The 13,573-nt window shown below is 46.5% G+C and overlaps 1 protein-coding gene across 1 annotated transcript; it reads right to left on the minus strand.

The window, feature by feature from the left end:
* Positions 1–10,567: 10,567 nt before the first annotated feature.
* LOC141104851 (uncharacterized) lies at positions 10,568–12,648 on the minus strand. The gene has a single exon (XM_073594634.1). It carries the CDS (start codon positions 12,500–12,502, stop codon positions 11,021–11,023), a length of 1,482 nt encoding a protein of 493 aa, XP_073450735.1. The 5' UTR covers positions 12,503–12,648; the 3' UTR covers positions 10,568–11,020.
* Positions 12,649–13,573: the final 925 nt, after the last annotated feature.

Here is a 13,573-nt window from a genome sequence, read left to right on the forward strand (position 1 = left end):
AGGCAGCAGTTGAGATAGTGCTCTGTGGTTCATGGCAATGGACTCTTGAAAGTAAAGTTTTACCAAATTGGAATTTCCTCTAGGCCAAGTGGCAGACAAGTTTAGGGTCTGATGGTCTGAATGTAGTCAAATATTCAATTAAGCCCCTAGTCATGCCCCTAGTATAGCCTCCACCTACCATCTAAGACAATGGCCTTGCATGTATGCTGCTAACCTCACAAATGATAAGGTTGCAAGTTCTAATCCTTAAGCAACCACCTTTCCATGATTCATTTATTAACGTTACAAAAACTGAAGACGCCCATAATAACCAATCAACTTTCAAACGAGGTATTATTTCATTATGGTTGCTTTGGGATATTGTACTTCGCAAGCAGCAATAAAGATAATGCTCAAGGCAACGTATTCTTGAAAATAATTTTTTTACCAGATGGAATTATCCTTTGGAAGGTCAACTGGGAGACTAGTGTTTGTTGGATGATGAAAAAACAGTAATAATCTCCTGCGCTATGAGTAAGCGCTCATCATGAGTGCGAAACGCGTTAGCTGAGCCTGTACATTCTGCCAGATTGTCTTGTATTTTTGATGATCCAGTTTTTACAATAAAGACATTTTTTCAACTTTATCCGGTGTGCGGCATCCAGATTCTCTTGTTTAAAGCTTTGCTCTACCTTTCATTTAGCCAGCACCTGGGACTCTTCACCTCTGAAGGATTCACGTCAATCACACACCTGGGTTCAGATCTACCTGAGCGGTGAAACACATTCTTTGTTTCGATTGCCCCACTGTTGGTGTCGGTGGGAGGAATAGTGCCCCACCCATCATTGGAGCACAGGTGTGTCAGGAGGAGGCTGTCTCTCTGGAGCTGCTGCAGATCTGTGTGAGAGGGGACTGGTGAGGAAATCTATCCCAGCTCTCCTGGCCCCTTTCTGGGGAAGCCATGGAGGCCAGCAGGGCCTCTCCTGCTGGAAGCTCACAGCCATCTCCTGGGCCATCAGGTAACATACCTGCCCCTATACAACCCATGGTTGGTGATCTCTCTGCCCCTGGTGAAGATGAAGGTTCCGGGGCCATCCGGGAGCGAGTGGTGGCCGGGATTAGGGTCCTGAATAGGGAAAGAGACAAGCTCTACAAGCTCAGAGCGGAGCTGAAGCGCCTGAGAAGGCAACGTGAGGGCTTGCATAGCCAGAAACGTGGATCCATGGATCCGGAGATCCAACTGGCCAAGGTTCGGGTGGAACACCAGGAGACCATTGTGTCCATGATGGAAGGCAGAGATGGGCCATTTAAAGAAAAGTTTTGTAACGATAAAAGATTTGCGAGGATGACAAAGATGGAGGTGGAGGAGGAGACCCCCAGTTCTGACCCCCTGCCCCCTCAGGGAGAGGTAAGCAGCCCCATGCCTTCCCAGGACTCAGGAGGCATGCTCAGGGCCATCCAGGTAATGGAGTCTCCTATGCGGGGGGATCAGCTGGCATTTAATGATGAGGACATTTCAGACAATGTGCCTGACAAGGTAAAGCCTGTCAAGTCCCATATTGTGGATAAAACAATTTTTGTGCCATTCAACACTGTGACTGATACAGACAATGTGCCCAGTGAGAGTCAGGCTGCTAGTCCTATGTGTAGTAATGCTGTGCCTGCTGATACTGCAGTACAGCAAAGTTTGCTTTTAAAAAATGACATTCCTGCAGGTGAACTACAAGATTCAGCAGAGCCAATTAACCTCCCTTTAGCTGAAGCTGTTTGCCCCACAGCTGCTGAGGACTCTACAGCACAGCTTCAGGAGACAGCTGGTATTGCATCAGAAACTGTGACTATTCCTGATGGGAATGTGAAGTTTTGTGTGACTGATAAAAATCATCCCAGTACAAGTGTGATGAACAATGGTCCCAGTTCAAGTGTGATGGACAGTCCTACCAACTCCGTTCAAGCAGTGAATAATAATAGTAATGTACAGACTGCTATGACTTCAGTGTGGGGCCTTGGCCCTGAAAAACTTACCTTTGCTCAGGTGGTACGCTCTGCTCCTGGTAGCTCTGCCCCCAAGCGGGGTTTTCCCCTACAGGCTACCACTTTGAGCACCCCAGGATCTGGTCTTGGGTCTCTGGCTTCTGCTGGGGGTCCCAGACGTAATGTTGTTATTCTGAAATGGGAAGGTGGTGCGATCCCTCCAGCACGGCGTGCAGTGGTGGACATGATTTTAGAGATGGGTTTTGGGGCAAATTATCTGTATGCCTTTATACATGTAGCTGGGAGCCGGGATTATACAGTTAGCTTCACCAGGCCAGAGGGTCTTGACCTGTTCTGGGAGAGATATGAGGCTCGTTGCAGGTCAAGACCTGAATGGGAAGGTCTGGCCCCAGTTGCAGTTTCTCAGAGGTCTACAGTAAAAAAAATCACAATTATCCTCACTAATGAGAGTGTCCCTGCCCGGGATCTAGAGGTTTGGTTAAGGAACTATGGGGAGGTTTTGACCAAGCCCAATAAAATCCTTGATGAGCGTAACATCTGGACTGGGGGTTGGTCAGTTACAGTCAGGTTGGCCAGGGATGGGAATGTTGTCCGTCACCTGCCCTCCTCAGCTTTTATAGGGAGGGATAGGATGACTGTTTTTTACCCTGGTCAGCCGAAGCTGTGTCACCGCTGTGGAGAAAAGGGGCATTTGAGTTCCTCCTGTTCAGCCTTGATATGTTCAGTGTGTCGAGGTCAGGGTCATATGGCTAAGGACTGCACCGAAATGATCAGGTGCAACCTGTGCCTGCGCCTTGGCCACCCCTACAGCAGATGTCCTGAAGCCTGGCACAATATGGAGAAGGAGGTAATAGATGACTTGTCAAGGCTGGACAGGATGGAGGGTGAGGCCCCTAGTGTACCATCCTCCTCTGCGGTGACTGACTCCCCTGGTCCTGCTCAGGATCCCTCTCCAGTTCCTGTGGCCACCCCTCATGTGTCTGTAAGTATTCCTTCTGTATCTGTATCTGTCTCCCCCCAGCCTACTGTACCCTCTCCTCTTGTGTCAGAACCTTCCAAGTCTGTGCCCCCTGAGTCAGTTACCCCCCAGGAGTCTACCCCTCCTAAGTCTGATTCAAAGGGAGCACCCCCCCCCACCAGCAGTGGTAGTGGGTACTAAAAAGGTTGCTTCTTCCTCTGTAAAGAAGTCTTCTGTAAAGACTTCACAGAAAAAAGTAAGAGATGAGGGCATCTCTGAAGCTGACCTGCAGTACCTGGAGGAGAGAAGGAAGGTTGGGAAGCGGAAGAAGCAGGTGGTGAGGACAGAACAGGCTCCAGTGCCTGTCTCCAACCGGTATAGGTCCTCTAATTGGGATATCTCTTCATCTGGAGCTTCTTCGGAGCGAAGTTCTGATTCCGAAATGGAGTTTGAGGCGGCCTCAAGAAAGAGAGAGGCTTCTGGTGATGAGCAGCAGAGGGGAGCTAAGAAGCAGACCACCCAATAACCCAAATGGCGGTTCCCCCTCCGTTAAAAGTGGTGACAATAAATGTCGCCAGCATTAAGTCAGTAAGAGCTCGTTCTATGGCCTTCTTTTTGTTCAGCCAATTAGATGCTGAAATTTTATTTTTGCAAGAGACTAGGCTCACCTCCTTGGCAGATATTCATATGGTCAAGAGAGAGTGGAGGTATGGTCCATCTTACTGGTTTCTTGCGGCCGAGCCTTACGGCGGTGTGGCGGTGTTGTTTAAAACCGGCATGGTAACTGTCCGGCGGGTTATTGAGGTGGAGATTGGGAGATGTATGGTCTTAGACGTCCTTGTGGGAGGGCAGGACCTGCGCCTAATTAATGTTTATGGACCGCACACAAAGTGGGACAGGAAATGCCTTTTTACAAGGATCAAGCCATTTCTTTTTACATCCCGGCAAGTGGTCTTTGGAGGTGACTTTAATACAGTAACTAGGCCCAAGGACAGGAAGGACTTCAAGGACAGGCTGGGATATGATAGCGTTTTTTTAAATAATATGGTTAGGGATGCTGGTCTTGTGGATGTGCACATTAAGCACCTCCCGGAAGGAAGTGTCAATATGACCGGCATGCCTCTTTGGTTCTGGAGAGGGACTATGGGAAGTACCACTCGCCTGACCCTTACCAGAACTGCAAACAAGGTGTAGCTGTTAAAACGGTCGTTGGCCTTAAGGACAGTACAGGTTCCTTGACAAAGTCCAGGTCAGGGATTCTGGAGGTCGTGAGGTCCTTTTATGCTGACCTTCTTGGGAGGAAAGAGCTTGACCGTGACAAGATGGAAAGCTTTTTGGACTCTACTCCAGGTCTAAATGATGAAGATATCCCATTGATGAATTTGACAGAGGAGATCACAGTTGAAGAGGTGATAAGGGCAATTGAACAGCTTGCCATCAAAAAGTCACCTGGACCGGATGGCTTGACGGCTGAGTTTTACAAAGCTTTTAAGTCTATTCTGGCCCCACATTTGGTAGAGGTTTTTAACAGTTGCCTTGCTGAGGGGGTACTTCCCTCTTCCATGAGGCACTCAGCTGTGATTCTTCTTTCAAAGGGTAAAGATCCTTCGATGATTGAGAATTGGCGCCCCATCAGCCTTCTTAATGTCGATAGAAAGATACTGGCAAAGATCATTTTCTGGCGCCTATCGTCAGTAGCAGAGTCTTTGCTTTCTCGCCATCAGCACTGTTCGGTCCAGGGTAGGTGCACCTTCACAGCAGTTTTAGCTGTCCGGGAGGCCTTGGAGCGGTGCAGGGCTGCAGGCTGGGGAAAGTATTTGCTGACATTGGATCAGGCAAAGGCTTTTGATCGTGTTAACCATGAGTACCTGTGGTTGCTCCTTAGTAAGTACGGTCTGCCGGGTGGTTTTGTCGATTGGTTAAAAGTCTTGTATGAGGGGGCAGAGAGCTTTCCTCTTGTTAATGGTTGGGTTGGGCAGTCCTTTGAGGTTGGCTCCGGGGTGCGCCAGGGTTGTCCCCTGAGTCCCCTGCTCTATGTGTTTGCAATCGACCCCTTCATCAGGAGGCTAGAGAGCGGCATGTTGTGTGGGGTGCCAGTGGGGCTTCCGGGTGAGCCGCCTTTGAGGGTTGTTGCCTATGCGGACGATGTGTCGGTGATTGTCACTGGGGCGGATGAAGCAGAGGAGGTGGTCTCTCTGACATCACGGTATTCTGAAGCATCAGGCTCCAAGATCAATCAGGAAAAGAGTGAAGTTTTCTGGATGGGAAAGGAAGGTGAGGGGTTTGATCTCCTGGACACCTTTCCAGTGCCCCAGGAAAGAATTAAGATTTTAGGCATTGAATTTGGACCTGGCGATTATGGCCTAAAAAACTGGGAAGGCAGACTGGAAATTGCCAATACTAAGGTGGTCAGCTGGAAGAGATGGAAGTTATCTATGAGGGAAAGGGTTGATCTGATTAAGACTTACCTGATTCCGATCTTCTTGTATGTCAGCTTTGTCTGCATCTTGCCAGTGTCTCTCTATGCTAGGGTCAGTAGTGTGTTCTTCCAGATGTTGTGGGGGAACAGACTGAACCCCATCAAGAGGAATGTCACCTATCTATCCAGGAGGGAGGGTGGCTTAGGTATGGTCAACCCAGTTCTTTTCTTTTCACTGCTTTTTCTCAAGTTTAATATTGGTAATATGCTTGCAGTGGAACCTCCTGGATGGGCAGGCATATTTAGATCTTGGTTTAGGCCTTTTCTACGACTTTGGGAAGAAGGTGGCCAAGTGAAGAATCTCAGGGGTCATCGTGGTCAGCTACCAGCCTATGTCGCTCCGTGCCTGAAGTTACTACGGCAGTGGCGATTGTCGGCTGAAGATCTCAGATCGGTTCCGAGGAAAGTCCTTATGAGTCGAGTCTTGAGCGAAGTCTTTCATGACCCACTGGCCTTAAGGGATTGCCCAGGCCCAGTTTTGAGGGCAGGGTTAAGACTTATTAATTTGGACAGAGTACCCCCTAAATTCAGGGATCTGGCCTGGTTGTGCTTCCATGGGAGACTCTATGTTAGGGGCAATTTGAAATTCCGCAGTGGGGTGGATCGTAGCTGTCCTCGGGAGGAGTGTGCAGGTGAGGAGGAGACTATGGACCATTTTCTGCTTCATTGCCCTTTTAACATAGAGGTGTACAAACAGGTGGGACGGGCCCTCGGTGTCCCTTTCCTCTCCAGGCTGGGTTATGCTGAGTGGGTGTACGGAGCATTCAATACTGGTGGGGTTTTTTGTTTAGATACACTTTTTCTAGTTAGCCTAGTAGTCCGTTATTTCACTTGGAACGCACGGTGTCAGGTCTGCATTCGGCATAAAATCCTTCCTGTTCAGGTGGTGGTGTATGACATTCTGCATGAGGTGGAGAAGATTCGGGTGCTCGAGAGAGACAAGCGGAGTCAGGGGGCTTGGTTGAAGGCGTGGAGGGGTTTCAGGCCTCCCTGACTGCCAGGAGTCTCTTTCCCGGGTGTGGCTGTCTGTCTCTTATCACCCTAGATTATTTTTTTTTTTTTTTGGATTAATTTTTGATAAATGGCTGCGTACATAGGTGATGGGTTGTGCCTCTTAGGCCCTCTCTGCTGCTTTATGTAAATAATTTTGGTAGTGGATTATGTATATATTGTATATATTCTGAACATGGATGTGTATTCCTTGGATTTCTGTTGAAGTTTTGTACTATGGTTTTGTTTTTTACTTTTGTATAAAATTGGTTGCTTGATTCTTTTAATAAAAGATCAATAGTGCCCCATTGTTGGTGGCAGTGGCAGAAATAATGCCTCAAGGACCGGATAAAGGCAAGCACAGGGCTGCATCTGGCCCCCCCGGGCCACAGTTTGGAGACCATCGTTATATAACATGAAGTACCTAGGGTAGAAGGAAAGTTACACTATTTGGGTGAAGCTTGCATGGCCCTTACCTAGCTACAAAAGGGCTTTTAATCTACTGTAGGGATGGTGCAGACACAAGGGACACTGACATGGTTACCTATACCTGGCAGGTAGGTAGTAGGACTCCCCTGTAATCCTTTGCTTGTGTCAGTTGTACATATTAATGAATCTTCATTTTATTTTTGTTGATTGCTGATGAAAAAAATAAAGAGATGGATTTATTTGTTCCTGCCCCCAATCCTTCCTTGCCTGGACGACCTACCTTCATCACTGTGCTATATGTTTTCTAATGCACCCCTGGCATGGTTATATCCTCTTAGTCTTCTCCTAAAATTTTGCAGAAATCTGTGCTTAAAGTATTTTTTTTTTTCATTTTGGATAGAGTAAGGGAGGGTTATAGACCCTGGCAGTTTATTTTTTGCCATCCCTGTCCCATTGCGAAGATTTCTCTTCAGTTCCTGCCCCATAACCAAACAGGAAGTGAGAGGAAATCCCCCCCAAGGCCCTCAGAACTAGTGTCCCTACTGGAAAATTTCAGGGTGGGTCTTAAACAGAAAGGGGTGTGGCCTTGACAGGAAGGGGTGGGTCATATTTAAATCAATGGGTGCGCGAGTTTAGTCAGGCCTCGGCCAGCACAAAACTTAAATACACCACTGGGTGTGGGAATCTATTGTTGCTAGTTGGGCTTATGTTGCTGGGGGGTCAACTGTTGCTGGAAGGGATCTACTGTTGAAGGAGGGGGGGTCTATTGTTGGAACAAACTTGTTTTAATCTGGTGGATGGTTCCTCAGAATATGGGGAAGGCGTTTATTCTAGTTGGTTTTAAAGTAGTGACTACCGATGCCAGTCTGACAGGATGGGGAGCCGTTCTGGGGTCCCTTTCAGGGCAGGGGACATGGTTTCCTCAGGAAAGGGTTTTTCCTATCAAGGGCTTTGGGCAGTGCGTCTTGTGCTGGTTTACTGGGTGAGTCAGCTGCGGGGGGCTTCTAGTCAGAGTCTAGCCAGACAATGCCAAGGCGGTGGGATATATCAACCATCAGGGAGGAACCAGAAGTTGGGTTGCCCAGGTGGAAGTGGATCATATTCTTACTTGGGCAAAGCATCATGTTCCGGCCCTGACGGCAGTACGTATCCCGGGTGAGGTGAATTAGCAGGCAGACTTTCTTAAGGGGCATACTAGTTGTGGATCTTCTAGCATCCAGGTTCACTACAGAGCTGGAGAGGTTTCTCACCAGGACAAGGGAGCCACAGGCAATAGGGATGGAAACCATAGTAACACTGTGCAAACACTTCTCTCTAATTGCTGCCTTTCCACCAGTTTAGCTGGTTCTGCCACTGTTACGCAGGATCCAGGAGGATCCTAGTCGCACCAGCTTGGCCTAGGAGGACATGGTACACCAACATTGTGAACTTGGCAGTGGATAGCTCTTCCGGCCTGGCCTGGCCAGACCTCCTGTCTCAGGGGACAATATTGCATCCTACTTTACAGTCGATGGGTTTAACAGCCTGGCTATTAAAACCCAGGAGCTGAAGGATCAAAGAGTCTCTGGTGCAATCATATCTACATTACTGAAGGCCAGAAAACCCTCCTCCAAAAAAGGTCTTATGTGTCCTGGAGTAAAACCAAGAAGTTTCGTCCCCAAAAATACATGATTGAATGCATTTTGACTTCCCTCCAATCGGAATGGAAATGAATTTGGCCTCAAGTACCATTTAAGAACAAATATCGACTCTGACAGTTTTTTTCCCACAAAATACAATTGCTTTTCATCCATTGATACAGTATGTACTCGTGTTCAGGGGGTAACCCATATGGTTCCATCTGTTATGTCCCCCGGCTAGAATTTGGTCTCATCTATCTTGCAGAAAGCAACTTTTGGACCAATACGTGAGATTCTGTTAGTCCTGTTGACTCAAAGGGTGTTTTTTTTTTGTGGCAATCACTTTGTCAAGAAGAGTGCCAGAATTGGTTGTGCTTTCCTGCATTTTAGTTGACAAACTGGTACTGCACTCTCAAACATCTTTCTTGCTGAAGGCAGTCTCAAGTTTTCATTTGAATTAGGATATTGCCCCACCTTAATTTTTTTCCAGTCACCGGCAGAGAAAGCTCTGCACACATTAGATGTGGTTTGGGCTGTCAAGGTGTCAGGGCTGGGCTCAGCCCTTCCTTCTCTGAGCTGGCCCCTCAGCCTCAGCTAATTGCCAGCTCCTATCTCTCCACAGTTATTCAGCTGTTAATGATATCCTGCTCGTCAGTCCTGCCTACTTAAGCTGTCCAGTCCAGAGGATCTCTGCCCTCGCCTTGGTCAACATCACAGAAACTAACTCCTGCGATCCTGTTCAAGACTTGCTTTGCCGACATCCCTTCTGGCTCCAGATCCTGCTTGCTGTTCCACTACATTGATCTCTGACTTCTGGCTTGGCTTACTATCTGTTGTGGTTACAGAACTTTGGTTATGTTTTGACTACGTTTGTTTTTTTTTTACTTTTTTTTTATTAAACAAGTGTGATTTAACTATACTTCTGTCTCGGCCTGATTTCATAGTTTCTGACACAAGGTTTATTTGAAGATGTCTGCAGCAGTCAGATTTGTCATTTATCTTGCCTAAGGGTCAGGCAGCTTCAAAGTCGACCATTGCACAGTGGATCTGTCAGCTTATTACACAAGCCTATGCCTTAAAGGGTAAGGCTCACTCTACTAGTAGAGCTGGGGCCCTCTGGGCTGTCCGTCATCAAGCTTCAGTGGCTCAGGTCTGCAAGGCTGTAACCTTATCTTTGGTACATACCTTTACAAGGTTTTATTAGGTGGGAGGAAAGGCGGCCAAGGATACTGCTTTTGGCCTCAGTGTGTTGTGGGTGGTGGAGTAATCTCCTAAGGCCCGATGGTGGCTTCTGCGTCTCCCTCCCCTTGTGTGTATTGCTTTGGGACATCCCAGGTAGTCATACTTTAAAGCCTGCTCTGTGTCCTGTAATGTACAATAAAGAAAACTATATTTTTGCACTTACCTGCGTAGAATCACTTATCCAGGAATCACTTATCCAGGTCTTCCTAACTTCAGCCTCGCAGCCAGGCACACAACAGGTTCATTCACTGTTTTCTGCATAGACCAGTCTAGGGGATATTGTTTTTTATTTTTGAGAACTTGGATAGGGATGAGGGAAGTGATGGGATACTCCAAGAATAAGAACTATGCACAACTGAGGACCATCTTCCTTTTAGCTTAAGCAGTAGAGCCAGTAAAGCAAAGTCCCATTAAGTAGGTAAGTGTCTGGACAGAGCTCTTCAGGACACCAGCAGGTGTCCCCTTTAATAGACCCACAGCTGACTATAGCTAGGCTCCAGAGGGGCAGCAAGAGCACAAGATCCCCAAGATCTTTCCAATGTCTGGTCCAAGGACAGATGTATGCCTACTTCCAAGTGATGCCCTCCAATGACAGCATTCTGCTGTGGTCATACGCTAAACATTAGAGCTCCCCCTAGCTGCAACCTGTTATTTGAATTTACACAGTAAATTCCTATGATCATCAGCTCCATCTAGTGACCATAATGCAGCAGAAATACTGCAATACCGCATTATAGCCAGTAGAGGGAGCTGATGATCATAGGAATTCGCTGCTCACATTCGTTGAACAATTTTTTAACAAATAGTCCTCTAAGTGTTTGTCAAATCTTACACCAAAAAATGTACTCAGCCAAAGAGAGGTAATGACTCCATTTTTATTTTTCTCCTTCTATCAATGGCCAACACTTCATCCATGTCGTTGGTGATCTCTGATCTCCTTATCAACTGTTTCTTGCTGTTTCTTATGTTGTTGCCTTTTTATTTGGAAAGTTTTATTATTCCCCACATGGGTGTGGCCCCTTTCTCAATACTATGTTTCAATGGGAGAAACTTTTACCAATCCAACCTCTAGATGGCACTGTTGTATCATCCATTCCATAGGACATCTTTGTCAAAAGGTCAGGCTACGGTTGAGGTCTATGAACTCTTTCTTACATGATGAAGATCAGCCATGGAGTATATCTGAGGTGTATATAAGGGTGTGCTTCTTCCCGACATGTCCCGCAACATTCATATAAAAGACATTTCCCGCACTCACTAATACACCTCGAGGGTTGTGTGGGACCCCTGATGTACAGGAAGACAGGACTTCAGTGAGGAACAATTCCCTCAGTCAGACCAGGAAAGTTCATTCTCCTCCATGTCCAATCTCAGATGACTGTAAACGGTGGACTTCTGTGGGTCACACTTCCTCCAATCAGAAGAGGAAAGTGGATCTACCACCGTGTGCAAACTCTGATGTTTGTTAAGACCGGACTTGGTTTGAAAATATTTATCACATTTAGGACAGGGGTACGGCTTCTCCCCCGTGTGAGATCTCTGATGGCTGTGAAGTTTGCACTTCTCTGAAAAACGTTTCCCGCACTCAGAACAGGAATACGGCTTTTCCCCCGAGTGCCATCTCAGGTGGATGTGAAGATGTGAATTCTCCGTAAAACGTTTCCCACACTCGGGACAGGAATACGGTTTCACCCCCGTGTGATACCTCATGTGATTTGAAAGAGAGCCCTTCCGTGAAAAACATTTCCCGCACTCAGGACAGGAATAAGGCTTTTCCCCTGTGTGAATCCTCTGATGAAAAATAAAATGTGATTTTATTGAAAAATTTTTCCCACACTCAGCACAGGAATATGGCTTCTCCCCCGTGTGCACTCTCTGATGCAAGGTAAGATTGGACTTCTGTGAAAAACCTTTTCCACACTCAGGACAAGAATATGGCTTCTCACCTGTGTGAGTTCTTTTATGAAGATCAAGAGTGGATTTCAAACTGAAACATTTCCCACACTCAGGACACGAATATGGCTTCTCGCCTGTGTGAGACCTTTTATGAAGATCAAGACTGGATTTAGTGTGGAAACACTTCCCGCACTCTGGACAGGAATATGGTTTCTCTCCTGTGTGAGATTTTCTATGCACACTAAGACTGCAATTAAAACGGAAACACTTCCCGCACTCAGGGCAGGAATATCGTTTCTCCCCTGTGTGCAATCTCTGATGTATGGACAGATTGGACTTATGTGAGAAACATTTCCTGCACACAGGACAGGAATATGGCTTCTCACCTGTGTGAGATCTTTTATGAATATTAAGATTGTATTTAAAACGGAAACACTTCCCGCACTCAGTACAGGGAAATCTCTTATGTGTTGATAGGACTGTACCGTCCCTCACAGTCTGAGGTTCCTCAGGATAAGAGGAATACGATGGTCCGGCACCGTCCCGCACAGTCTGAGGTTCCTCAGGATAAGAGGAATACGATGGTCCGGCACCGTCCCTCACAGTCTGAGGTTCCTCAGGATAAGAGGAATACGATGGTCCGGCACCGTCCCGCACAGTCTGAGGTTCCTCAGGATAAGAAGAATACGATGGTCCATCTACACTGTGTGGTGCCGGATGGACATTTGAGGTAGTCGGGTTTTCTCCTGGACTATACTGTGTGATGTCCTCATCTTCTACTTTACAGTCTGGAGACAAAGTGAGACAATCCTCTGAGGTTTTCCTCATCTCCCGTCCATCTACTAAAATAGAAATACAAAGATTATTACTAGACATGAGCAGATTGGTTCCCCTAAACCAGGACTCCGCCCACATCAGGCAGCTTTGTCTCTGAGGATCTTACAATTCCCCCCTCAAGGTAAATAGTAGAAAAACCAAGATGAAGACTGGACTGATCCTGAAGACCACCATCATTGGGTTATTGACTCCTCCCTCATTATCACTTTCTGTTTAAGGTTCCAAAGTTGGAGGATGTTATCACATTATTATCACCATGTAAAAGTCTGTGCTCCAATCACATCATCAGATAAAAAATGTCCAACTGGTAAGAAATGGGTGTAATAAAAGAGAATACATATTATGTATATATATATATATATATATATATATATATATATATATACACACATACAATGCAGAGTGCCGAGGTCAGGCCTTGTTAATTTACAACATATTGTATCAGGTTCAATGGGTGGGACTACAGTGCCTTGAAAAAGTATTCATACCCCTTAAAATTTCCCACATTTTGTCATGTTACAACCAAAAACCATTTGTATGGCGCCCCCTTTACTCTGATACCCCCAACTAAAATCTAGTGGAACCAATTGCCTTCAGAAGTCACCTAATTAGTAAATAGAGTCCACCTGTGTGTAATTTAATCTCAGTATAAACACTGTTGTTCTGTGAAGCCCTCAGAAGTTTGTTAGAGAACCTTAGTAAACAAATGGCATCATGAAGGCCAAGGAACACACCAGATAGGTCAGGGATAAAGTTGTGGAGAAGTATAAAGCAGGGTTAGGTTATAAAAAAATATCCCAAGCCAAGAGGTCCATGGTAACTCTGGAGGAGCTGCAGAGATCCACAGCTCAGGTGGGAGAATCTGTCCACAGGACAACTATTAGTCGTGTTCTCCACAAATCTGCCCTTTATGGAAGAGTGACAAGAAGAAAGACATTGGTGAAAGAAAGTCATAAGAAGTCCTGTTTGTATTTTGTGAGAAGCCATGTGGAGGACACAGCAAACATGTGGAAGAAGGTGCTTTGGTCAGATGAGACCAAAATTTGACTTTTTGGCCTAAAAGCAAAACGCTATGTGTGGGGAAAACTAACACTGCACATCACCCTGAACACACCATCCCCACCGTGAAACGTGGTGGTGGCAGCATCA

Source organism: Aquarana catesbeiana, linkage group LG08 (genome assembly GCF_042186555.1).
Source record: "Aquarana catesbeiana isolate 2022-GZ linkage group LG08, ASM4218655v1, whole genome shotgun sequence".
Lineage (NCBI taxonomy): Eukaryota > Metazoa > Chordata > Amphibia > Anura > Ranidae > Aquarana > Aquarana catesbeiana.

Excerpts from the sequence above, each read along its gene's own strand:
- LOC141104851 (XM_073594634.1), bottom strand. The coding sequence starts at position 12,502 with ATGTGGGCGGAGTCCTGGTTTAGGGGAACCAATCTGCTCATGTCTAGT.